This window comes from Piliocolobus tephrosceles, chromosome 13 (assembly GCF_002776525.5).
Source record: "Piliocolobus tephrosceles isolate RC106 chromosome 13, ASM277652v3, whole genome shotgun sequence".
NCBI classification, from domain to species: Eukaryota; Metazoa; Chordata; class Mammalia; order Primates; family Cercopithecidae; genus Piliocolobus; species Piliocolobus tephrosceles.
Window position 1 is genome coordinate 121125795 of NC_045446.1, and position 27133 is coordinate 121152927.

Here is a 27133-nt window from a genome sequence, read left to right on the forward strand (position 1 = left end):
TTAGATTACTTGTAATTACACAAGATGAATTTGATGAAGAATGAGATACACAAAGTTTTTTGGGAAGAATGATGTGCATTTCTAGGCAATTGACCTTCAGTCAGATTCACACAGCATCGTGAACGTACCATGTCATTGTGAACCTGTGCTACGGCTTCATGGTGTCAGAGGGGTGCCAGTTCAGAAACTGTGTGGCTAGGCCTTCTGCTTTCAGCCTACCTTTTTTTGTTGTTCTAATTTATCTTGATCTAGATTAATACTGTACTCTGCCACAGCACACTGGATTATTTTGCTGAGAGTGTTTATGTGGAGTGGCATCCTTATAAGGCTATTTGATCTGTTAATATCCCACTTTCTCTAAATTGTCATATCTAGGCTCAGTGCTATAGAAACAGAACTTTAAAAGTGAAAAACGAAACAAAAACCTCACTGCTGGAAGACATTTCACACTGAAGCATCTCTTTCTGTGTCTTGCTTTCTATCACTGTCAGTCTGCTCCCCCTGTATGTGTGCACGTGTACATACGTGTGAATGCATAGGCCTGTGTATATACACACAGGCGAATATCCAAACAGACATTTATGCACACATTTTCTTGAGATGTCACGGCTTTTTTGTTCCCCATAATGTGTGCCTCTTCTCTCACTTTTCTTTCTTAAGGGAGGACATTTTCTTCCGTCAGAATATCACTCTGAGATAAACCCTGCGTTTATAATGCACACAAAGACTTTTTCCAGTACTTGTCTAATGAGAGGCGATGCCCAAAATTAGAGCTTGATGCCTTCCAATTATCCTATTGCACATGATTTTGTTATACCACAAATAGTTATTTTCTTCCTTCACCAACAGCTACATAAATGGGTCGTGGTAATCCACTCCAAAACAAATGGCTCAGTATTGCTAACTTTGCTGCATATAACTCAAATCTCTCCATTAATAAGGAAAAAGAGTGTCTGGTCATTTACTAATAGTTTTAATATAATTCTTTTTTAAGAATATGTTGGTCAGAGGCACAAAAATAGCCTGCAGATCTTTGGCATGTAAGAGGCTTGGAAGTTAGTTCTCAAGAGCACAGCTTTCATGAAAGCTGGGAGAGAGCCCAGGATGGAATAGGAAGGGGGCTGCAGGGCTGGGTGGCATCCATTACTTTCACTTTATTTTTGGGCTTGGATTCTGTAATGTTGACCCTGCTTTGTGCTCAGGCAAATAATGGGTCAAGGCACTTCAAAGCAGACAGCTGCTCTGGACTTGATTCATCCTAATCAAAAATAACTGCCGCCCTTGCCTATTCATCGCTTTCCCACCCTAGAAATGGGGGATTAGGGGAAGAATGAAGTCAAATCTAAAGAGTTCTGCCTGAGATAGTTAAGAGGATGATTGAAATCAATAAATCCCAGGCTTTCGGGAAGCCCTCTTGATTCCAAATTTACTGAAGACAGAAAGAAAGGAAGAACTCCAGCAGGAGCCTCTGGTAACCAGAACTCCACCACTGCGCCACTGCAGTGGCTCTCTCATCACTGGGACTTCCCAGCAGGAGCCTAGGTTTTACTTGATTCCACCTCATTATGGTACTCTCCCCATGAGGAGTGTAAGTCACAATGAGGGGATGACAAAATGGTTGGGAGACACAGCCACCAAGGGAAGCAGGCAGTGGACGGCCAGCCCATATGAATACACTAGCTTGTTTCTTTCCAGCAGCCCAAATCTCCTTGGAGGAAATCCTAGCCAGTCTTGGATCTCTAATGCAGCCTTCTCTTTTTAGTTTGACTGGTATCCCGGCTCCCCGAGGAACCTGCAGGCCACTTGAAATTCATGGTGACAGCAGCAGATAGAGACTCCATCTTATCATCCATGTGGCCACTGCTTTAGACAGCCTGCTTTTTAAAATTTTATTTTGTAATGTTTTGTTTTGTTTTGAAATGTTCAGGCTTTCAGATCATGGCATTGCAGCCATTCCTTATACTTTTTTCTTTAATGATATGTAAATACTTTCATGGAGGTTGTCTTATTTGGTTACAGGGCACTGTAAGACAAGGCAGTTATAATCGTTTCCATTTTATAAATGGAGGAAATAAACCCTAAGACGTCAAACCAGTGACCCTAAAATGTACCAGGGATAGGACTTTTGCGGATTTGCCCTTTGTCCAGTTCTCATCCCATTACTGCTTCAGAGCCCGCTGTGGTAATCCCTGTGATTTCCTCCCTGCGGAGTGCCCCCACGCTCACACTTTCAGAGGGGGGTTTGTGGCAGCCATAGGTCTATGAATATGTCCACTCCCTTGACTCTGTGTCTAGCAGAACATTGTCTACATCTGAATGCCAGGATCCACATCTGTTCAATTGAATAGACTCCACTGGATACATCAGAGAAGCAGGGCCAGACTGGCTACCCATGCCCTTTCTAATCTCACTGTTCAATTCCTTGGGGAAATATGCTACTTTGAGGATGTCTTCAGAGCCTTGCTTCTCTTTTCTTCATTTTCACTGGAAAGGAAGTTGCTCAGATGGGGTGTGTGTGTGTGTGTGTGTATGTGTGTGTCTGTATGTGTTTTAAGGATTGAATGCCCTGGAAAAACAAGATGAGACTCTGGAAGTATGTTCAGCAACACCATATCTTGCTTCTCTGTACTCCCCTTCGTATTTTTCTTAGCTGTTCTGTTTTAGTTAGCACCAATATAGTACTCCCACCCACGTATCCCTTTAGGGTGAAACGCCTGCTCAGTGTGCTTGGGAAAGGCAGTATATTTTAGGCAGCCTGATAAAAGGCTCTAATAGCCCCAGATTAATGCATTCATTCCTAGCCAATTCATTACAGTGCTCAGGCTGAGGCTCCTCTGACAGATTTGCCCTGGGTAATGAGCCATTCAGTAGCTAGCTACCCTGTGCTGCTGGCAACCTCCAGCAGGGGCCGTGAGATGGAGCTGAGCAGACACAGGTGGAGTCCAAAAGAGGGGAGCGATCTAAAGTATCTCTGGGCTTTGGGGAGCAGTTGTAAGAGCAAGAAGGTGCTTCTGAGACCACATCTGCCTCTGGAGCTATGACAGGAGTGTGATAGGGTACGTGGCGCCTCTGTACCTTCTGAGGCTAAGAAGTGAGGTTCAGAGCAAGACAATGGACATCTCCACTTTGAAAGTGAACATGGATTGGGTAACTAAAAAGAGACTGATACGTAGGAGAAACTTCCAAAGAATTGCAATCTGTCCCTCTGACTAACATGTCTACGTGGAGACTTCCAAAATGGAAAATGAGACATAGCATCGCAGAAAACAAGAAAGCCTCCTAATGATGAGCCAGCCCAGCCGCTCTGCCGAGTGCAACTTCACCCTCCAGGGAACATTTGGCAATATCTGGAGACATCCTAGTTTGTCACAACTCTGTGCGTGTGCATGTGTGTGTGTGTGTGTGTGTGTGTGTCAGGGAAGAAATTAGCATGAAGATGCTACTGGCATGTAGTGGGTATAGACCAGAGATTCTGCAAAACATCCTGCAATGCACAGGACAACCCCACAACGAAGAATCATCCAGCCCCAAATGTCAGTAGTGCTGAGGTTGAGGATCCCTGACTAACCCAAACGCCTCCTTTTATAGGAGCCAAAGCTGAAGACTTGAGAAAAATGCCTGGCTGAGGGGCCAGAAACCTGTGTCTTGTCTCCCTCCAGGCCGTGCCAGGCTTGCTTTTGAATGCTGTCCTGAAAAGTACCTTCAGAAATGAAGAGGTTCCTTCTCCTCCCAGACTCTAGGGCACTCTTTCCGGCTCACATCTTCAGGAAGGAAAATTGCACTGCCTGCCTTAATGAACTCACGCCGGTCTCTAAACACTTTAGTCTAGGCATATCTCTTCTAGGGGTTAGATTATTATCTTTATTATGCATTTTAGAGGTGGATGTTACTGCAGATAAAAATAGGAATTCCCAGAGGAACCAGCACCAGGCATCATGATATGCCGTATGTGCAATGTTGTTGCAAACAGTTCCCCATGAGGGTGGGAAGGAGACCCCTGCATATACACATAACTGTATCTCACAATTATTAAATATTGATTCATCTCAGCAGGGGCCTGTGTCTGATTTAAAACTAAGGCAAGTGCATTAACTGATGCTAATCTAATCTAGACCTATAGCACTGCCCCCCTGGGCTGTCTCTACTGACCCTCGTTTTCTGACTGACAGTGTGCATGGGAGCCATTTCCTCTGCCAACCATTTTGACTCTAAAAATGAGCACACAGGAGTTTATATCTGAAGTTATAGGATATGTGGGATGTGAGCATAAGAGCTTAATATGAAAGAAAGGAGGACTACATGATGATGAATAGCAATTACAGGGAATTAGATTAGTATCAGCGTCTGGAGTAATTGTAAACATTTTCTGGTGCTGATGTTTGATAGTGTTGGGAAGGGGGGGCAGGTGGGGGATGATAGAAAGGAAGAGAGGCCAAAGATAAGAACAAATATGCAAGTCCATAGTGTGTGCTTAATGGAACTGAGATTTATTTCTCTGTGTGTCTTTTTAAGCCTCCAGATAGATCACAAAAAATACAGCCAGCTGGGAAAGAAATAGCCCAAATGTAATTTAAAGGACAGCTTTTTAACCAGTACTTCAGCTTGGAGACACCTGTCCTATGTTCCTTGAAGATGCCCAGCTCAGGGGAGGAGTATTAAAGTTGCTGATTTATCTTCAGGAGCACAGACCTATTTTTGATTTATTGCCCAGTGACAGGTTTTTTGTTTAGCTTTTCTGTGTTACTCAACACAACCTTCTCAGTAAAGAAGAGCTGCCTGCAGGACATTGTTTTATTTCATGTTCTAGAGCCTTAGAAGAAGGAACCGAACTTGAACTTCTCAAAAGCGTGCTAACACTTTCTCTAGCTTCATGGCAAGCAGCAAATTGTGCACCGGGAAATATAGTTGCCTTGCCCATTGATTCACAGCAGATAGCGTGTGCGTGTGCACACACACACACGATACTTGAGTGCCTTTTGGAGTTTGTGTGACAGCAGCAGTTTAATCACTCCTGTGTCAATAGTTATGCCATGGGAACCTTTGCCAGAAATACGTCTTTTAGTACTGTAGAGCCACAAGAAAGAAAATGTGCGATTCAGTTTATGCATACAAATGAACAATCATTTGTGGTGTCCCTACTATTCGCAAGAAACACTATTCCATGCTGGGGGCCATAAAGGTGAAGCACACAAAAGAGATAAAAACATTATAGGTTCTGCCATCTAGAGTCTCATAGTCTTGTGGGAATGATATATATTAATAGTTGCTAAGACAAACTGTGATATGCTCGATCAGAGTGGTTTGAACAAAGGGCAAAGAAGGAATAAATTAATTCTGGCCAGGGGAGTTCATATATTCAACAAAATGATTTGAGCCCCTGTTGTGTGCTGGGAATTTTTGGTGGAAGGGACAGAGTGTGGACAATATTAGGTTTGGTTCTTATAGCTGTTACATTCCAATGAGAAGAGAGAGACATCAGACACTAAACGAATGAATGAGAATTTCAGAGAGTGTCATGATCCATACTAATAACCAAAGCATGGTAATGGGATAGGCCAGGAAGCTATATGAGGTAGCATAGCAAGGAAGGGCAGTGAGAAGGGGAAATTTGAAATGAGAACTAAATTATAAACAACGAAATATGTGATGCTCTGGAGAGAGAGCATTTCAGGAGAGGAAAGAAACTGTGAAGGCCTGAAGGCCCTTAACCTTGGCATCTAAGAGATAGAAAGGGCCGGGCGTGGTGACTCACGCCTGTAATCCCAGCACTTTGGGAGGCTGAGACAAGTGGATCGTGAGGTCAGGAGTTCAAGACCAGCCTGGCCAACATGATGAAACCCCATCTCTACTAAAAACTACAAAAATTAGCCGGCTGCGGTGGCAGCTATAATCCCAGCTACTCAGGAGGCTGAGGCAGGAGAGTAGCTTGAACCCGGGAGGCAGAGGTTGCAATGAGCCAAGATTGTGCCACTGCACTCCAGCCTGGGCGACAGAGTGAGAATCCATCTTTAAAATAAAAGAGAGAGAGAGAGAGAGAAAGCAGATCAGGAAACTAAGTGAATTCTGCGCAAAATAGTCCAAGGTAAAGTCAGCTAACTTCCTTCAGGTGTTAGCTATGTAGCATCTAGGAGACACAGGTATGGACTTTGAATTTAATTCTAAGTTCAATCAAATGCCATTGGAGGTTTATAAGCAGGGGATGATATTATTTGATTTTTTTTGTCATTTTGTTCTGTTTTAATTACTCTAGACATGATACAGAGAATGGAATGTCCATGCAAACAGTAAAAACAGGAAGACCACAGATGTAGTAAGAGTAGAATAGACTTGGGTAGTATTTACCAGAGGGGAAAAAAACAGGTCAGTGTCCACAAAGCTAAAAAGCGCTGATGTAGCCCCCCACCCCTACACACTGCCACTTTGGAATGCTTATGCTTGCGGCCACGACCCAATGAAGTGCTGTTGCTGGTGGTCCAGGAGTACCTTAGCCACCCAACCCTACCACCACGCTAGAGTGCTTTCAAACCTCAGCTCCCTCTACAAAGTGCTAGTGCCAGTGATCTGGGAGCACCTCGCTCCCACCTTCCAGTGCAGCCCATTCTCAACCTCAAGGGGACAGAGGACAAACCCACAGACCAAGTTTCAGCCCCACAAGGTTAGAGCACACTGCCCAGAAGTGAGCAGCTGAGCCTTGGCCCTCTGAACACCTCTGGAAATGAAGCCATTTGACTATACCCGCCTTGCCCCACAGTCAAACCCTCAAGGGCTGTAAAGAACATAAAACCAAAAAGCTCACTCCAAAGACAGTAACTTCAAAGGATAGAGGAACATCAGCCTTCACATGAGAAAGAATCAGCACAAGAACTCTGGCAACTCTGCAACCCAGAGTGTCTTCTTACCTCCAAATGATCACACTAGCTACCCAGCAATGGTTCTTAAGCAGATGGAAATGACCGAAATATCAGAAATAAAATTTAGGATCTGAGTGGCCTGGAAGATCAACAAGATACAAGAGAATGTTGAAACCCAATATAAGGAAAACAGTAAAATGATCCAAGAGTTGAAAGATGATATAGTCATTTTAGAAAGAACCAAATTGAACTTCTGGAAATTAAAAATTTACTACAAGAATTTAACAATACAATTAGAAGCATTAACAACAGAATAGATCAAGCTGAGGAAAGAATATCAGAGCTTGAAGATCACTCCTTTGAATCAATGCAGGCAGAAATTTTTTTTTTTAAGAATTTAAAAAATTGAACAAAACCTTCAATAATAATGGGATTATGTAAAGAGACCAAACCTCCAACTCATTGGCATTCCTGAAAGAGGAGAGAAAACAAGCAACTTGGAAAACATATTTGAGGATATAGTCCAAAATATTTTCCCAATCTGGCTAAAGAGGTCAACATGCAAATTCAAGAAATTGAGAGAACCCCTGTGAGATACTATACAAGATGACCATCTAAAAGACACATAGTCATCAGACTCTCCAAGGTCGAAGTGAAAGAAAAAATATTAAAGGAAGCTAGAGAGAAGGGGCAGATCACTTACAAATAGAACCCCATCAGGCTAACAGTGAAACTTTCAACAGAAAACAAACAAGCCAAAAGAAATTGAGAGCCGACTCTGAGCATCCTTAAAAAAATTCCAACCAAGAATTTCATATATTTCGTATATTGTGAAACTAAACTTCATAAGCAAAGGAGAAATAAAATCTTTTTCAGACAAGCAAACACTAAGGGAATTTGTTACCACTAGATGTACTTCATGAGAGTTCCTAAAGGGAGTGGCAAACTTGGAAAAGAAAGAATAATACCTACCACACTTAAGTATGTAGCCCACTGACATTATAAAGCAACTATGCAATCAAATATATGTAACAATCAGCTAACAACATAATGACAGGATAAAATCCTGACATATCAATATTGACATTGAATATAAATGAGCTAATCGCCCCACTTAAAAGGCATAGTGTGCAAGTTGGATTAAGAAGCAAGACACAACCGTCTGCTGCTTTCAGGAGATACATCTCATGAGTAACAACACCCATAGGCTTAAACTAAAGGGATAGAGAAAGATGTATGAGTCCAACAGAAAATGAAAAAGAGTAGAGATTGCTGTTCTTATATCAGATAAAAGAGATTTTAAACCAAAATTGGTCAAAAAGGACAAAGAGAGTCATTGCATAATTATAAAGGGCTCAGTTCAACAAGAAAACTTAACTATCTTAAATATGTACAAACCTAAAATCAGAACATCCAGATTCACAAAACAACTTCTTAGAGATCTACAAAGATATTTAGATAAACATACAATGATTGTGGGAGACTGCAACACCCCACTGACAGCACTGGACAGATATTGGAGGCGGATATCTAACAAAGATACACTGACTTAAACATGGCACTTGACCAGTTGTATTTAATTAACATCTACAGAACACTCCACAACAACAGAACAACAACAGAATATACTTTCTTCTTATCTGCATATGGCACATACTCTAAGATCAACCACATGCTCAACCATAAAGCAAGTCACCATAAATTCAAAAAAGTCAAAGTCCACCAACCACACTCTCAGACCACAGTGGAATAAAAAAAGAAATTATTAACAGGAAGATCTCTGAAAACCATACAATTGTATGAATGTTAAACAACCTGCTCCTGGATGACTTTTGGGTAAAGAATAACATTAAGGTAAAAACAAAAAAATAAAAAATAAAAATTTGAAACTAACACAAATGGAAAAAAATAGATCAGAATATTTACGACACAGTTAAAGCAGAATATTTGGGACACAGAGTTAGAAGGAAAGTTTATAGTGCTAAAAACTTACATCAAGAAATTAGAAAGATCTCAAATTAACAACCAACTATCATACCTAGAAGAACTAGTAAAACAAGAGCAAACCAACCCCCAAAGCTAACAGAAGAAAAGAAATAACCAAAATCAGAACGTAACTGAACAAAATTGAGATGTGGAAAAAATCCATACAAAAGATCAACAAAACTAAAAGTTAAGATTATTAAATAAAAAAAGAGAGAAGATGCAAACACCATCAGAAATGACAAAGGTGACATTACAGCCAACCCCATAGAAATACAGAAACTACTCAGAGACTATTATAAACACTTCTACGCACACAAACTAAAAAACCTAGAAGAAATGGATAAATTTCTGGAAACCTACAGCCTCCCAAGCTTGAACCAGGAGGAAATTAAAGTCCTGAACAGACCAATAATGAGTTCCAAAATTGAATCCGTAATAAAAAAGCCTACTGATGAAACAAAGACCAGGACCAGATGGATTCACAGTCAAATTTTACCAGATGTACAAAGAACTAATACCAGTCATACTGAAATTACTCCAAAAAATAAAGGAGGAGGTACTCCTCTCTAACTCATTCTGTGAGGCCAGCATTATTCTGATACCAAACGCTGGCAAAGACACAATGAAACAAACAACAACAACAACAAAATCTTCAGGTTATTTTCCATGATGAACATAGGTACAAAAATCCTCAGCAAAATACTAGCAAACCTAATCCAGCAATACATCAAAAAGTTAATTTACCATGATGAAGTAGGCTTTATTCCTGGGATGCAAGGGTGGTTCAACATGTACAAATCAACAAATGTGTTTGACTAAATAAATAGAATTAAAAACCAAAATAACATGATCATCTCAATAAATGCTGAAAAGGCTCTCAATAAAATTCAACATCCTTTCATGTTAAAAGCCCCTCAACAAATTAGGCATCAAAGGAACATGCCTCAAAATAATAAGAGACATATATGACACACCTACAGTCAACATAATACTGAACGGACAAAAGGAACCATTCCCCTTGAGAAATTCAACAAGACAATTATTACCACTCTCACCAGACCTATGTAACATAATACTGAAAGTCCTTGCCAGAGCAGTCAGTCCAGAGAAAGAGATAAAAGGCATCCAAATAGGAAGACAGGAAGTCAAACTATCTCTCTTCACAGATGATGTTATTCTATACCTAGAAAACCCCATAGACTCTGCCAAAAGGCTCCTAGAACTGATAAATGACCACAATAGAGTTTCAGGATACAAAATCAATGTGCACAAATCAGTATCATTTCTTCCTTCTTTTTTTTTGAATCAGGATCTCACTCTTTCACCCAGGCTGCAGTACAGTGGTGTAATCTTAGCTCACTGCGACCTCCACTTCCCAGGTTCAAGTGATTCTTGTACCTCAGCCTCTTGAGTAGCTGGGATTACAGGCCTGTGACACCACGCCTGGCTAATTTTTGTACTCTTAGTAGAGATGGAGTTTCACCATGTTGGCCAGGTTGGTCTCAAACTCCTAACCTCAAGTGATCTGTCCACCTTGGCCTCCTAAAGTATTGGGATTACAGGTGTGAGCCACTGCACCTGGCTGAAATCAATAGCATTTCTCTACACCAATAACTTCCAAGCTGAGAGCCAAATTAAGAACGCAAACTCAATTATGATAGCCACAAAAAGAATAAGATACCTAGGAATATGTCTAACCAAGAAGGTAAAAAAATCTATACAATGAGAATTACAAAACACTGCTGAAAGAAATCAGAAAAGTCAAAAACAAATGGGAAAATATTCCATGCTCATGGATAGGAAGAATCAATATTGTTAAAATGGCCATACTTCCCAAAGCAATATACAGATTCAGTGCAATTCCTATCAAACTACTAACATCATTTTTCACAAAATTAGAAAAAAAACTGTACTAAAATCTATATAGAACCAAACAAACAAACAAACAAACAAACAAAAAAGACCCCATATAGCCAAAGCAATCCTAAGCAAAAAGAACAAAGCCAGAGGCATTATATTACTTGACTTCAAACTATACTACAAGGTTACAGTAACCAAAACAGCATGGTGCTGTTACAAAAACAGACACATAGACCAATGGAACAGGATAGAGCCCTTAGAAATAAAGTTTCACACCTACAATCATCTAACTTTTAACAAAGTTGATGATAACAAGCAATGGGAAAGGGACTACCTATTCAATAGATGGTGCAAGATAACTGGCTAGCCTTATGTAGAAGATTGAAATTGGGCCCCTTTCTTTTACCATATACAAAAATTAACTCAAGATGGATTAAATGCTTAAATGTAATACCTAAAACTATAAAAACACAACTACGTTCACAAAACTATTAAAACACAACTACGTTTCAATGAAGCAATCTTATTGCTGGGTATATACCACAAGGAAAAGAAATTGTTTCACCAAAAATAGATACACTTATATGTTTACTGAAGCACTATTCACAATAGCAAAGACATGGAATCAGCCTATGTGCCCATCAGTGGTGGACTGGATAGAGAAAATGTGGTACATATACACCATGGAATACTACCCATCCATTAAAACAAACCAAATCATGTTCTTTCCAGTAGCATGGGTGGAGCTGCAGGCCATTATCCTAAGTAAACACCAAATACTGCATGTTCCCACTTATGAGTGGGAGCTACACATTGAATACACATAGACACAAAGAAGGAAGCAATAGACTATATTGACTACTTAAGTGGAGGATGGGAGAAAGATACGGGGTGAAAAACTACCTGTCGGTTGCTGTGGTCACTATTGGTGTTACTGGATCATTAACACACCAAATTTACCCATGTAAACTCACAATTTACCCATGTAACAAACCTGCACGTGTACTCCCTGAAGCTCATATAAAAGCCAAGAGAAAAAAAGAAAATAAAAAGCATTGAATCCAGTTTTTGGCCTATGAGAGTGAAGCTCAAAGGGAGGTCAAAGCTGATGGCATGAATTTGGAAACCGTGGGTATCTGATAGTAGTTAAGCCACAGATGGGACGGAAGGGAGTTTTAGTGAAAGAAGAGGGCTGATGGGCATGAAATAGATCACGTCAACATGTAGAGAGTTTGACATTAAGGAGGAGTAGCCAGTAAGGTCAGTAGAGAATAAGGACAGTGTGATAGCATCAATCCAAAGAAGGAAGGGTAGATCTGGGTCAAATACTGCTGGAAGATTAAATTATGAGGACAGGGACTTGGGCATTAGATTTAGTAAGATGTACCTCCTGGGATTTGGTTACACAGAGATTGGGGGAAATGCTTCTATTAATAGTCGGATTGGTAGTTGGATGGGTGAGTGCATATTTGTGTGTGTGATTCTATTTTGGATCTTTTAACATGTCCTGAGTACTATGTAAATCATCTAAATTACCATTTATCATAACCACCCTATTAGGTATTGTTATTATTTGTATTTTGAAAAAAGGACACCGAGAAGTTAAATAACTTTCTTAAACATATGTCTGTTTATACATTTATTTATTACTTATTTATTTGAGAGACAAGGTCTTGCCCTGTTGCCCTTGCTGGGGTGCAGTGGTGCAATCTTGGCTCACTGCAGCCTCAACTTCCTGGGCTAAAGTGATCCAGCCTCCTGAGTAGCTGGGTCTACAGTATCATGCCAGCACAAACAGCTAAGTTTAGATTTTTTTTTATAGAGATAGCGGTGTTGCTATGTTACCCAGGGTGATCTCAAATTACTAAGCTCAAGCCATCCTCCCACCTCAGCTTCCCAATGTGCTGAGATTACAGGTGTAAGACACTGCACCTGTGCTTATAAATGTATTGAATACAACTGAACTGTATACTTAAAAATGGCCGAAATGATAAATGATAGATATATTTTACCACAGTAAAAACTTTGAAAAACTATGGCTAGTAGATGGTAGATTCAGGATTGGAGCCTGAGTCTACTTGACTCCCTAGTCTGAGTTCTTGGCTATGGTCATATTCTGCAGATTTGCATAGAGCCCTTACTGAATATTAATCCATTCAGATAGACACCAATGTGTGATATTTATCAAGCATAATTAGAAAGAAAAGTAGAAGGTAAGTGGGGAAGGAGGAGTGCCTAATGTCTCAAGATAAGTACTTTAAAATTTATTCTGTGGGTGGACAGAGTTGGCAAACTTTTGAACTTTTGAATTAATTCACTAATTTAGTATCAGCCATCCAGCTAATATCTAATAAGACCCTAGTGGAAGGCAAGGTGTGTTTAGCTAGGACTAAATGATAAGCAACGTTTCAGACATGTAGACCTGAAAAGCAAGCATCTTGTAAGACAAGATAAATATCATGAACCAAGGCAGGAAGTATGGAAAGTGGCAGTGAATTCTTTGGTAGAACAGTCACAGTCTAGGGTGGCTAGAGTGCTAAATGGGAGAGGGCCTCAAATGACAAAGCATGAGTTTTAAAATTATATTCTGTGGACAGCTATGATTAATGAAACATAAAAGATCATGAAACATCAGCAGGAGAAATCTAAGAAAGGCATGACAACACAGGTAGAGATTTTTGGTGATTGCAAAGCATGGTATGTAGAGTGTAGTTGTTCACCTAATTCATATGGAGGAGGTTTATTACATGGTTAAACATACCAAGGGACTTAGGTTCTGAATTTTTGTCAGTGTTGAGGCACAACATCTGCTTCTATATGCTTTTCTGTAATTGGACACATTTTGGATTGAGTGGCCAGGCTCTTTGATGTGCAGAGGTAAATGAATGCTGTTCAGTGGCATACATCTTTTACAGTTCTCAGTAGCAAGAGAAGACGCTGGCATAAAACCCACACAATTGCATTTCTCGCAGTAAGTGGTCAGGTGGCCCCTTCCCCTCTGTATCCATAGATAGGGGAGAAATTCCTTCCTGAGTGATACTGGGGAGCAGATGGCCTTGTGTCAAGATTCACTGACATCGTGATGGGCCTGCTTTCTCCTGCTGGGAACTGGTGAGGAAGAAAGAAGAGTTATTGTCAAATTCCCAACTTGCCCTTTTTGATATAAAGTTCACTTGTAATTTTTTTTTTTTTTACTTCTGTTGCTAATGCATTTTGTTCTCCCAAGTGTGAGAGACCTAGCTTCCTCTGTAGCCTTTAATTAGTTTCTGGATGATGACATCTCTACTGAGAAGCAACTGGTTGTGTCCCTCCAATCTCGGGGGGAGATAAAGGAATCTAATAAAGACATTTGGTATTTCTAGGTGATGTGTTTGACAAGCTTTGTATTAACAAGAAGTCATGTTGAAACTTTTCTCTTTCCCCAGCTGCACTGCCTCACTCGCTCTAGCACTGTGACATTTCACAGGGGGATTAACAGAGCTGCTGCTCTCACTGAGAACTTGTAGTTTAAAACAGACAGACCTGCATCTCTACCCCTCACGCTAGAGGGGAAGGAGCTTCGCCTTGATCTGTTCACCAGCCATAACCTTTATGAGGGATTTAGTGGCAATAAGGTCTTGGAACACAAAATCAATGGATAAGTTTCCTTCGAAAGCAGTGGGACCACCTCCCAGGATTCAAGATTCAAGGTCAGATAATGAGATGTGTCTTCCTCGCAGCAGCCTAGTTATTCCCTAAGATGGTGGTCACAAGGAGTGTAGGAACAACTCAGGTTTTAATTCTGGCATGAGCAATATTGGGACTCTAGCGCTAGAGAGAGGCAGAAACTCTTCTCAGGGCTAATGACCCTCCTTTGCTGAACTCAACTGTGCAGTTATTTGGAGAACAAGAGAAAAATCTCTGGAATTATTTGCACTTTACTGCAGTCAGGGGGTGAGGTGTGGTGAGGACTTCACCACAGCCTTCTTACTGCAGTCAGCATAATTCCCTGCTGCATACAGTTTTATAGCTTGTGTTTGAGTGCATAACTACCAGTGCTTTTAGGCAATTAAGAATTAAAGTGCCAACGACGCCATGAAGGCAGCTGAGAATGTAAGTGAGCTTGGCGCTGTTGGCAGCCGGCAGATTGACAGCTCAGAAATGCAGGTTTCTGCAGAGCTGAGAGCCGAGAGCAGCGACCACCTGGGGACAGGGGCTTAGTCTCTATCTGGTTGACCTCCATCTGACCTGAGTGAGGCAGCCTGGGAGAGAGGAATGATTGTTACCTGAGTATCTCCTAAGGGCAAGAGGAGAACATGAGCAGAATCATGGCTCAGAGTCTAAGAGGTTACCATGACCTACACATACATATTTACATATTTGTTTGCCTGTATTATATCAAGATGTAGAAATACAAACTTCATCCCAGGGTAGAGTAATGGCACAGACTATTACAGCAAAATGTTTTTTCTCTCTATGAGGTGGGTTTCTGAACAGAAGCAAGAACATCCAAGGGGCAGAGTTAGCTAACATCTTCCTGATTTTGCAGACAAATGACCCCTATTGAAAATGCAGTGGGATTACAGAGGTTGAAGTCCTTAGGACTAGAACGGAAGTGTATGTACCTAGAGCATCCCTCTAGCTGAGGCTGGAGCTGCCAGGGGCACCCCCTACCCATGAGTTCTCTGAGCCTGATTGAATGGGGTCTTGTTCTATTTCTATGAAGATCTTTTGGAGATTGTGCAAAAAGTCCATCTAGGGGAGAGAAGCAACTAATGGAGTCTGGTATATGATAGAAGTGGCAGTCACCATTGCATAGCTTATGGTATCTGGTCACTTGAGTTTCATGAACATCACCTGCATTCTTGCTTTGGGAAGGGAAAGTCACAGGAAGGTGCCAGATGCCAAGAGAGCAAAAGCTACAAGGCAACGAAGCCTTGTGGTTGAGCCTCAGAGGATATGGCAAGGCTATGGCTGTTGGGAACTACAGGAATAAGCAATTCCTGGTGAGAAGAAATTAGAAACAGTGGTGTCACAACTCTCTTGCCAGCCCCTGGCTCTGAGGAGAGGATGGATGTGAAGAAACGAGGCATGTCAGGAGATACTGCTGAGCGCTATAAATAAATCCTGGACAGCACATCAGGGTTAGTTTTTACAGCAAACAATTATGCTGTTTACCACGAATTGATTGAACTCTGAATTATCTCAATCACAATAGCATTCATTTGCAGAGTGATTAGTAATTCACTAAGTGCTTTCAATTATACCTACATATTTTATTTGATCCCAAATCCCTGTAGGAAGAGCTTAGGTCTGAGAACAGCCACTTTCAGGCTCAGTGGCTTTGAGAACGTCATTAGCAGGGTAAAACCTCCGTTTCCTGGATTACAAGGAAGAGTAGATGGGAAGCCCTTATTAGGTCTTCAACAAATATTCATTTTCTCCCATGAGGAATAATATTAAAAAGTCATATTTCCTATATTTTTACTTTTGTTCTCTTCTTCGTGAAATCATGTAATGAATTAGATTACTTGACTCCTTTCTCATTGTGACATTATTTCAAGTTTTGAGGATCTTTGGCTTGTGTACATTTTGGCTGTCAGTTTTCAGGGACACCTTATTAAAGAATCTGCAATGTGTCTGACATTCTGCATGGTGGTTTTGGATTAGTTGTGTAACCTCTCCGAGCTTCAGTTTCTCGACTACGCAGTGGGGGATCATGCCTTAGGAGTTCCAGTGAGGATTTACAAGGGAGCAGCAAATGTGGAACACCTGGCAAAGTGCTCAGCATGGGTGTTCGTGTTTCTTCTCTTCCCACCCCATCTCTCCTCCCTTCGTGAACTGGTCCCTAAAGAGCGAGGCCTGGCGGTGGAGGGCAATAAAGCCAGTCATGTACACCCAACCCAAAGCATGCACCGCCGTACATGGAAAACACACACAGCTGGGAAACAGCTGGCTCTGTCTGGATGGCAGGTCCACATCATGATCACCGATATGTCCCTTATGTTTCCATGTTAAAAAGTTGGTGAAGAGACACTTCTTAGTAATTTCTTGTATGTGACCCACATAATGGGGCACTTATGATTATAGGTAGTTGCTGTGAAATTCAATTTTTACCATTATGCCCTGAAGCCAAGAGGCATGGAATGAGGAAAGAATGGTGTGGACTTCACTCTCGTATGTCTCCATCAGGAATGACTAAAACTGGGTCAAGAGGCAGAGCTCATAAAGACTTCCTTCCACATTTCAGTTGATCCTGAAAGGAACAAGTTCCAATCTTCAGAACCACTGGTTTATGACTAATCCCGAATAAATCACTAGGATTTTTTCCCAGGGCTTCAGGATTTTCTAGCAAACATGAAGGGTTTTACTACGGAAGGAGAGAGAAGGAATGAGATGTAACAAGTGACAAAAGGGTTCTGGTGAAGAGAATAATAATCCACCGAGGTTATGCCAGTAAGGAGCATTCCACATTTTCAAGCTCTCATTTGGAATTCTGGATGTCTGTAATCTGACCCTTCCCTTCTTGAAAAGCATGGCAGCAAGCGCATTGCTGGCAAAAGAATGGGGTCCTATTGCACAGCACATCCTAGCCTGGGGCCTGAGTCCTCATTTGAAGATGCTGTTTGTCCTCAGACCATGAGCACATCAGCAGGGGGTGCTGTCCATCCCAACGTCCAAACCAAAACAGTCCCCTACTGCACTAAAAATCTCTATTTCTCTTCATATTGGTCTCTAGAGGTACACATTTTTAGTAACACTAAGAAATGACATTTGAGTAATGCTTTATGTATAAAAAGTGATTTTTTAACATTTTAATCTGATCCACAGAACGTCTATTTTGAGGAGAAAAGATAGGTATTGATATATAATGAATATAATCAGAGACTCAAATGATTACCATGCACTTATACAGCTAGTAACTGTGGAGTGTGGGCTTAAAACCTCGGCTTCTGATATGAAACTTAGGGTTCTTTTTTATTAAAAGAGACCTTAGGGATCCCACAATGCTGGATGTATATTCTATCATACAAATATTTTGGAAGAAAAGAAGGAAGGAAGGAATGAAGGAAGGGAGGGAGGGAGGGAGGAGAAGAATGAGGATTAAATATTTTTGCAAATGTGGGAAGATCCAAAAATATATTTATTAAACTTCCCATCTACTCTTGTGGCAAAGAATAATACCGTATAGGTAGCAATGGGGAGTACTCCCTTTGTTAACTATACCATGGGCATACAGATGTTCTCGTGGGTATGTGAAAGGAACAGGACCTCCTATGTGTGGGTGCATTCAGCAAAACCCAAGGGCCACTGGGTTGGGATCTGCATTGTACTGGACTGAACTCTGTGTGATGAAAACATAGTTGGAATCAGATATGACCTTCATTTAGGTCCCACATTCACCACTTGTTAGCTGGACGACCTTGAACACATTACTAAAATGCTACTAATCCTTAGTTTCTTCATCTGGCATTTGGAATAACAATAGTGCTGGCCCATAGGATTCTTATACAGGATATAATTATCTAGTAATGCATTCAAGATTCATCCCTGCAAAGATTCTAATGCATAGTAGTTGCACAGTGTGTAGGTGTCCACAAATATATAGGTATTGGTGTTTGTTTATTCTTCATGTATATTCCTATGATTCCATGTGCATTTGCTATTTTTCTAATCCATATTATTTCTATTTAAAAAAACACTTTGCAGTGGCTCATGCCTGTAATCCCAGCACTTTGGGAGGCCAAGGTGGGCGGTTCACGAGGTCAGGAGATTGAGACCATCCTGGCTAACATGGTGAAACCCTGTCTCTACTAAAATACAAAAAAAAAAAAAAAAAAAAAATTAGCCGGGTGTGGTGGTAGGTGCCTGTAGTCCCAGCTACTCTGGAGGTTGAGGCAGGAGAATGACATGAACCCGGGAGGCAGAGCTTGCAGTGAGCCTAGATTGCGCCACTGCACTCCAGCCTGGGCAACAGAGCGAGACTCTGTCTCCAAAAAAAACAAAACAAAACAAAATAAACATTGCAATTTTCAGCTGTATGTCCTTGAACAAGTTCCTTGACTCTTCTGAGTATCAGTATCCTCATCTGTAAAGTGTGGGAAATAATTAGGATGACCAATGCATCCCCATTTGCCTGAAATGCTTTTGGTTTTAGCAGTGAAAGTTTTATGTCTCAAGAAACCCTCCAATTCCAGGTAGGCCTGGGCAGTTGGCTGCCTTAGAGAGAATATCTATTTGTGGGGTTCATACAGTGAAAAATAAAATAAAGGTATGATAGCTAAACACCTGTTATACCGCAGGTATTTAATAAATGGTAATTATCAACATCATTATGTTCGCTAACAGTCCTTGGGAGTAATTTAAAGATCTTGAGGAAATTCAGTCATTTCAGTTTATTTGCATTTGCATATAGCCTTGAGAGCACATAGTAATTCATTCGCTCCAAAAATTGTTGAACACAAACGATGCCAGGCATTTTCATGATGTGCTGACCATTTCAATGAACAGGACACCAACAGAGCTTACATTGTCCTTAGGAGAGGCAGACAGTTATGTAGCAAGCCAGGCAGGCTGGGGGTTCTCTTGTAGAAAGGGGGTTTGAGGAAGGCTTCTGTGAGGAGCTGAAATTGAAAGAATTAGACAGAACCAGTGTGAGTAGCAGGAGAAAGGCAAGTGTGAAGGACTGAGTCGAAGGTGGGCTTGAGGCATTTGAAGAGGACAGGTGGCCAGCAGGGTGCGAAAGGGAGAATGCTGTGAGAAGAGCATGCAGAGGGAGGTGGCGTCCAGAGTGTGCAGGGCCTTTGAGACCAAATAAGGAATTTACCTGCATGCTCCATGACACATTCATCTCTCCATTCGGTCTGGATGAGAGAAGGGAAGCCCTAACCACGCACATTCGCCACAGCCTGAATCCCACCTGAACCACTCAGCTGTGCCTAGGCTTTGCTTGGCCCTTGGGAAAAGATGGATTTTTCTCAAAACCAACACCCACATGGTTGCATCTTTCCAACCTTTCCGATCTGGGTTGGACATTCATGCACCAGGCTGTTCTCATAGGCCTTGGTGTCTCTGCGCGTGATCTGGAAGCCAGAAAGGTTAAGAGTGCCCCAGATTTGTCCTGTTAATTATGTAAAGACAAAGGTCCCTAAAGAGGCCTTAGCAGTGAAGCAGCCGTTGCTGTGAGAACTGCCCTGAGGAGATATGGGCATCTCCAGTCTTCAGGACAGGGAAGCTCCACTGCCAGCCAAGGAAGCCATCGGGGATCTGTAGATCTGCATGTGCTGTGCAGTTACCTGGTCCAAGTGGCGTATGTGCATTCTCAGCCCCACAGGACTGCACAGTGCTTAATAAAGCGTCCTAATTTGTATTTAATAGGATATCCACTGTGTGCTAAAAACAGCAAATTGCTATTTATTAATGACATAATTATTAAAACTCAACACCTGGGCAGTGGAAGCTAAACCAAGAGTAGGGAAGTTCCTCAGAATACTGTTTTAATAATTATCTTATTTAATTATTTACACGTTTGAATTAAAATTCAATAAGAGCCAGATTAAACATTAACATAATGTATTAAACGTGGAACTGTATCAAAACAGCATGGCTCCCTTGGCTTCTGTCTTTCTTTCTTCCTAAACATATCCTAACCACTCCTTGGTCTTTCTGTTTCTATAATTGGTATATTTTCTAGATTCAGCTCTCAGAAGCTAGGAGGCACCACATACATGCCTATAGGGAAAAGCCGATGACCTTTTCAAAGGACTCAACCACTCTTAGCAGGTCTAATTTACTATCGGCACATCGGTTTTCACCCCTCTGCTCTTTACCTTTCATGTGGATTCTCAAACTGGGATCTTGCCCAGACCTCCGATCCTCTGATCCCAACTGCTAACGTAATAGTAATATTCTTCCTGGATGTCCCTTATCATCTCACCATCAGCAAGTCTAAGACAGAATTAACCACACTATTGTTCTCCCCAAAAGTAGTTCCCCCTGGAAGGTCTAGGATCTCCCTGTGCAGCCATCCAGATGCTACTGAACAGAATGGCATTCCTGCTTGACCCCATCTCCCTGGTCATCCTCCTAGCAAGCATTTGTGCATTTTTCCTGGGCATTGCTCTCCAATCCATCCCTTGCTTTTCATCTTTTCAGAGCCAACAGTTTAATCCAGGCTTTGAACATCACTGTCTATTGATTTCTGTGACTCCAGTTTCTGTCTATTTTACTCCATCTGACACAGTGTTAACAGATTCTTTTCTTCAAAATAAATTTTTTTAAAAATTACAACATTCTTTTAAAAAAATTCAAATGCTTGCCACTGCCTATAGGATAGAGCTAAAATCTAGGCACTAGGCATTCAGGCCCTTCCATCGTATGGCTCTCATTCACTTCATGATCTTGCATCCCATTTTTCATTGATTCTGTCAAAATTTATGGACTGTCCATTCTGTGTTGACACTGCATATATGTGTTTGCCAAGCACATGCGATACTAAAACTCACTCATTGAGCACTTCACATTGCCTGAAACTGTTCTCAATGCGTTTCATAACTTACTCCTATGTCTTTGAAAGAGTCTTTATGAGGTTCAGACAATTATTAGCTCCATTTTATAAATGTGGAGAGCAAGACACAGGCAGGTGAAGTAACTTGGCCAAAGTTGCCCAGTTAGAACATAGTAAAGCTGGATCTCAGCCCCTGCTCTGCATTGCCTCTTATAGTCAGTAGACATTGTACTTCCTCAGTTCATGAATTTCTGCCTTCCCATCTGTGCCCATGCAATTCTGTCCCATTTGAAACAGCTTCACTTTTTCTGCCTAGATGCCTATTTCTCATTCATTGATACTTAAAATAAACTCCAATTTGAGGTGAAGCCATCTCTGATACTCTCGCTAGCTGTTATCCTCCCTCCTAGTAACTCATAGCACTTAAAGTTTGTACTATTCATTCACATTCAATCATACATAGTTTTCCAATGTATTTTGCCTTATTATTCAACTCTCTGGAATGTTTATATGCCCTGTTTCCCGAAACAGATTGTAAGTTCACAGGCGGCCAGGCAAATTGGTATGTGTCTGCGTGTTCTTCATATACCTAGCACACCATTGTGTAACAGTAGGTGTTCACAAAATGTTCATTGAATGACTTTTGGCCGAGCCTCTAAAGCGAGAGTCTCCAAACCTCAGGCCATGTACTGGTAATGCTCTGTTGCCTGTTAGGAACCAGGCCGCACAGCAGGAGATGAGTGGCTGGTGGGTGAGTGAGTGAAGCCTTCTTTTGTATTTACAGCCACTCCCCATTGCTGGCAATACCGCCTGAGCTCTGCCCCCTGTCAGATCAGTGGCAGCATTAGATAGGAGCATGAACCCTTATTGTGAACTGCCCATGCGAGGGATGTAGGTTGTGCACTCCTTGTGAAAATCTAATGCCTGATGATCTGTCACTATCTCCCATCACCCCCAGATGGGACCCTCTAGTTGCAGGAAAACAAGCTCAGGGTTTCCACTGATTCTACATTATGGTGAATTGTATAATTATTTCATTATATATTGCAATATGACAATGTAATAATAATAGAAATACAATGCATAATAAATGTAATGTGCTTGAATCATCCTGAAACCATTCCTTCCCCCATCCCCAGTTCATGAAAAAAATTATCTTCCATGAAACCTGTTGCTGGTGCCAACAAGGTTGGGGACTACTCCTCTAAAGTAGACTTCTTCCATTAACAATTATGCCTGGCCATAAAATGTCTTACTAACAGTGCTTGCCTTATATTGTCTCCTTTGCCTTGGATATCTTTCTTCCTTTTCTCTCCAGATATGATTAATTTTTACTTACTCCTAGGGCTTAACTTAGGTATCACATATCTAAAAAGCCTCTTGTGACATCCATGTCAAGGTTGGCTTAGATGTCTATTGTCTGTGTCCCCATAACACCTGATTCACCATTCTGTGTCACCGTGCATTAGAATATTAGGCTTCTGCATCTGTTTTTATATCTTGAGGCTGTGAACTCCTTGAGGAAAAGGATGGTATCTTATTTAGTTTATGTCTCTAGTGCTTAGCACAGTGCTGGTGTATGGAAAGTCATCAGTGAATATTGAAGAAGGAGTGAATGAATGAAAATAAGCAAAAACAATCCTAGTATGTTTCTAACAGTCTGAATGATCACTTCGAATGATGGGAAGTCAGATACAGAATGTATCCATGGAAACAATGTAAAAATACAAGTAGCCCTATCTCATATTTGGTCAGAAGCTTCCTTATGAGGATGGCTTAGCTAAAACCACAGTGCACCTTAATCAATTCAATGTAGTCTTGAATACTGACAATGAGAAGTTGCCACCTAGAAAATCATATTTTGACTCCCATAGCATCTTAGGCGTATGCCAATTTGTTTTTGATCATTGGGATTGCTCCCCTGGTCAAACCACCTCATCTCTTTGCCGTGAATGGTCTGTCTTTCTCACTCACCCAGGGGCAGTTTGCCTCCTTCAAACTGTATTCTTAGGCAGAATTTAAAGGACAGCAAGCACTTCTCCAACTTCTACCTCATGAGTTGGATATTTTCCAGTTATTAGTGGGGGGAGACAATTCTAGATGATTCTTCCAAGCATGAGGTGCAATTGTCTCATTTAATATACTTACTGCACTGACAGCTCTGGCCCAAACCACCTTCTATCCTACTTGGGGACTGTCCATTGTTCTCTAGTGTATGATTAGCAGATTAGCTATCATGTAGGAAGCCAGGAAAATGAACTCACGGTAAGCCCTTCCAAAGCAAGAGTAATTCATTACCCGGCCTGATTTCCACTTAAAATGTACTTTAAGTACACTTCCAACTACAAACCCTAAATCACCCTGTGTTCACAAAGTCCATCATTTTTTATTTTATTGCATGGCGTTGGCGTGACATAATCCCTTGCAGAGCTTCTCGGAGTGCTTTACAGATCAATAAATTACTTACCTGCACAGTTGAAGCAGTGTCTGCAAGGCCAGCACAGACATTCTGCAGGCAGCCTGTCCTCCAGGAAGCAAGCAAGGCTGTGCGGGTGCCAAAAGTGAGGAGGGGCAGGGCCCAGCAGATGTATGGATTGGTGTTGGGGGGTGGAGGGGGAGGCGGCTGGTGTGTGAGATGCGAATGCTCTAGTTAAAACTCTGTGAATAAAACACATCGAAGTGTCTGTTTTTGCAATGATCAGTTTAAATGATTCCAGAACTAAGAGAATTTAGAAGTTTGTACCCTTCAGGCAGTCAGCAAATCAAATGCTCAGTCATTAACTCATCAATTACCTTTCTGTCCTGGAAGGCTCGATGTAGCTTTTAAAATGACACAGCCATAAATTGCAATGTTATGGCGTAAAAGTCCCAGATTATAGAGCTAGTGTTCTGTCTCCTCCAACCCTTGTCCATGTCCGCTCTCCATTATTTCTGTCCCACCAAATGCTTATGGGAGTGCAATTAAGTGTGTGTGTGTGTGTGTGTGTGTGTGTGTGTGTGCGCGCGCGCGCGCGTGTACGCATGTGTGGAGACACACGCACTGCCTCTCTATCTGAAGCTCAATGAGGATGGAAATCTAAAAATGATTAACTGGTGCTTACTCTGTGTAACATCCCCTAGTTAGGACAGCAAAAACTTAAAAAATTAAGTGGGGATCTTGTTTAATATCTTATATTAATATAATTTATAGTATAAAAGGAAAGGTGGGGCACATGTTACATAGGAGTTTACTTTAAATGCCACACAGGAGACACTACAGTGCTGTGGAATCCCCAGGAAGGAGAGGTCATATCCTCTTGAGGATCACCTGGACAGCCTTATCAAAGGGGTGGTAATTCTTTCAGATCTTGAACAATGTTAACAGATGTGGATAGGCACAGAGAAGGGTGTGAGCACTGAAGTCAGCAACAAGGGCATGGGGATAAGGAGACAGCTCAGTGCAGCACAGATAAGTACAGCACATGCTTATTAATGATGAACGTTTCAGTTGGGTGGATGCAGGACATACATGGAAGGTAACACTGGAGGAGACAAGGGGAAGAAGGCTAAGATATCTTGATAGTACCCCCTTTTCATGAAGGAAAAGATCCAACACAACTAGGAATGAGTGAGTAATGGTTCAAGTAGAGGAAAGACCAGCATTAAAATTTGCAAACTCATCCGATTTGAGTGTGAGGGCGCTACTCTGACCTTGCAACAAGCAATAAAGTCATCGCGCAGCTTCCCTGGGATCTCCAGCAGGCCAGATCACATTGTAAGCCAGGTGGATGGTGTGCTCTAGAATTGCACAGCATGGTGGCTCTGAGGAGTCCTTATTCAAGGCAAGAATATAACATGAAGAAACAGAAGAGTGCTGGGTGGAGGGGACACTTAACTTGCCAAGAACTAAGAAGTCAAAACCAGCATCAGTAGGATTGAAAGAATATCTGCCAATGACCAGCTCTGAGGTTGTTATGGACAGGTTGCACACAGGTTGGGAAGGTGGTTCCCTTGAATAACCATTTTGACTCAATTCTGTAAATATTTGTTGAGCTCTTAGTGTGGATACAAATGTAAGTAACACATCGTTCAGGTCATCAGAAAGTTCATGGCCTAGTGGGTGATGCTAAGCACATAACCATAGCATAGTGAAATAAGTGTCTAGAATTGGAGTTTGGGAGCTCAATAAATGGCATCTTTACTCCATTCACTTGAATGCTAAAACACATAAGACAGATAAGTAGACACATGGAACCAAGTATCACATGTTTATTAGTAGTAAAGCTGAGACTGGAGAATTAGGCTCAGATGTGCAGCAACGATGAGGTTCCATGACTGGACCCCAGAAAGAAACAGGCACACACATGCAATGGCTGGATGTTCTGCAGGCCCTATCCAGTCCGTGTGCATCGCTGCTTCTGAAAATAAGCACGTAGAGGAACACAACATAATGTAAGCTTCAGAAGGTTCCCAAATAGACTGAAGGAAGTAGACATCCTATCTCCAACTTGACCTATTAGAAAGAACCCCTTCCCTCCCTAGGGGGAGTCATTTAGTGGAGAAAGGAGAGAGAGAGAGAAAGGAGAGAGAGAGAGAGAGAAAGAAAGAAAGAGAGAGGTTGTAGCTAACTGAGGTTTTATTCGATTCCCCACCAGGTGTATAGAATGTGCTCTGGGCACATGGATGAAGAAGCAGCAATTTGAGGTGTCCAAAAGGGCAGAGAAGTGTAGAGGGTAGGGAAAGTTTCAACAAAGAAAGTGGCATTTGCTTTGGGCCTTAAGGATGGTGGAGAGTGCACTTTGGGAGGCTGAGGCTGGTGAATTGCTTGAGCTCAGGAGTTTGAGACCAGTCTGGGCACATGGCAAAACCTTGTCTCTATAAAAAAAATTGAAAATTAACCAGGAATGGTGGCACGTGCCTGCAGCCCCAGCTACTTGGACTGAGGTGGGATTGCGTGAGCACGGGAGGCCAAGGCTTCAGTGAGCCATATTTGTACCCCTGCACTCCAGCCTGGGTGACAAAGTAGGACCCTGTCTCAAAATAAAAATAAAAATGAGGATGGTTGGGAGTTGTCCAGGAAGGATATAAGGAGCAATATGGACCCAAATCCTTAATGCCCAGACAGGGCATGATGTTCTGGAGACAACAAGGGAGTCAGCAGAGGTGGGATCACGGGGATGGCCATGGAAATGTAGGCTGATGCTTGATTCTGCATGGCCTCATGCCTAGAAGGAGTCGAGCTATGACCAGGTGGCCATGGGGAGCCAGTGGCGCTGTTTAGACAGAGATGTGATATGGTCAGAATTGCATTCTTTCAAGACGTTGCTGAATTCAGTGTGGAGGATGGCTCGTGGATATGTGTTGGAGGTGGGTGGGGGTGAGTAGATACAGGAAGAGGGTGGAGGCTAGGAGAATAGCTATTGCAGTGTTGCAGTAGAATTTATTCCCATTCGGACTCCCTGACTTTGTATTTAAATAAAAGAAAATCAAAGCTAAATTCAAGGTTAGACTTTTTTTGATACTTAACGTAATTCCTCTAATTTCTCATCATTAACTTACTATAGTCCATATATTTTACTTTCTGGGCTGTTCTGCCAACTACCATGTGAAGACAACTAAGAAATGTTTCAGCAGGATTTTTATTTTCATTCTGTCTTGTCTCCACAGTGTCTCCCAAAATTGTAGAGATTTCTTCAGATATCTCCATTAATGAAGGAAACAATATCAGCCTCACCTGCATAGCAACGGGTAGACCAGAGCCTACAGTCACTTGGAGACACATCTCCCCCAAAGGTAAGAGAACAGTTTGGTGCATTGCATCAGGAGGATAAATTGGGGAATTTGGGGCCCTTGGTATGAGGTTATAGGTGCTGATACCTCCTCCAAAGGAGTCTACGTTTTTGATGGCTTGATGGTAATATACTCATCACTCTGCAGAAAACACTGATGTTCTCTGCAAAACAGGCATATC

General features: G+C 41.6%; 1 protein-coding gene across 8 annotated transcripts in view; it reads left to right on the plus strand.

Moving 5' to 3' along the window:
- NTM (neurotrimin) overlaps positions 1–27133 on the plus strand; it is a 963501-nt gene that overhangs the window by 807835 nt on the left and 128533 nt on the right. For all 8 annotated transcript variants that reach the window (XM_023185888.3, XM_023185889.3, XM_023185891.3 and 5 more), the window contains one exon: positions 26830–26955. In XM_023185888.3, the coding sequence (XP_023041656.1) occupies positions 26830–26955 (126 nt within the window). The remainder of the gene's footprint in view (positions 1–26829; positions 26956–27133) is intronic.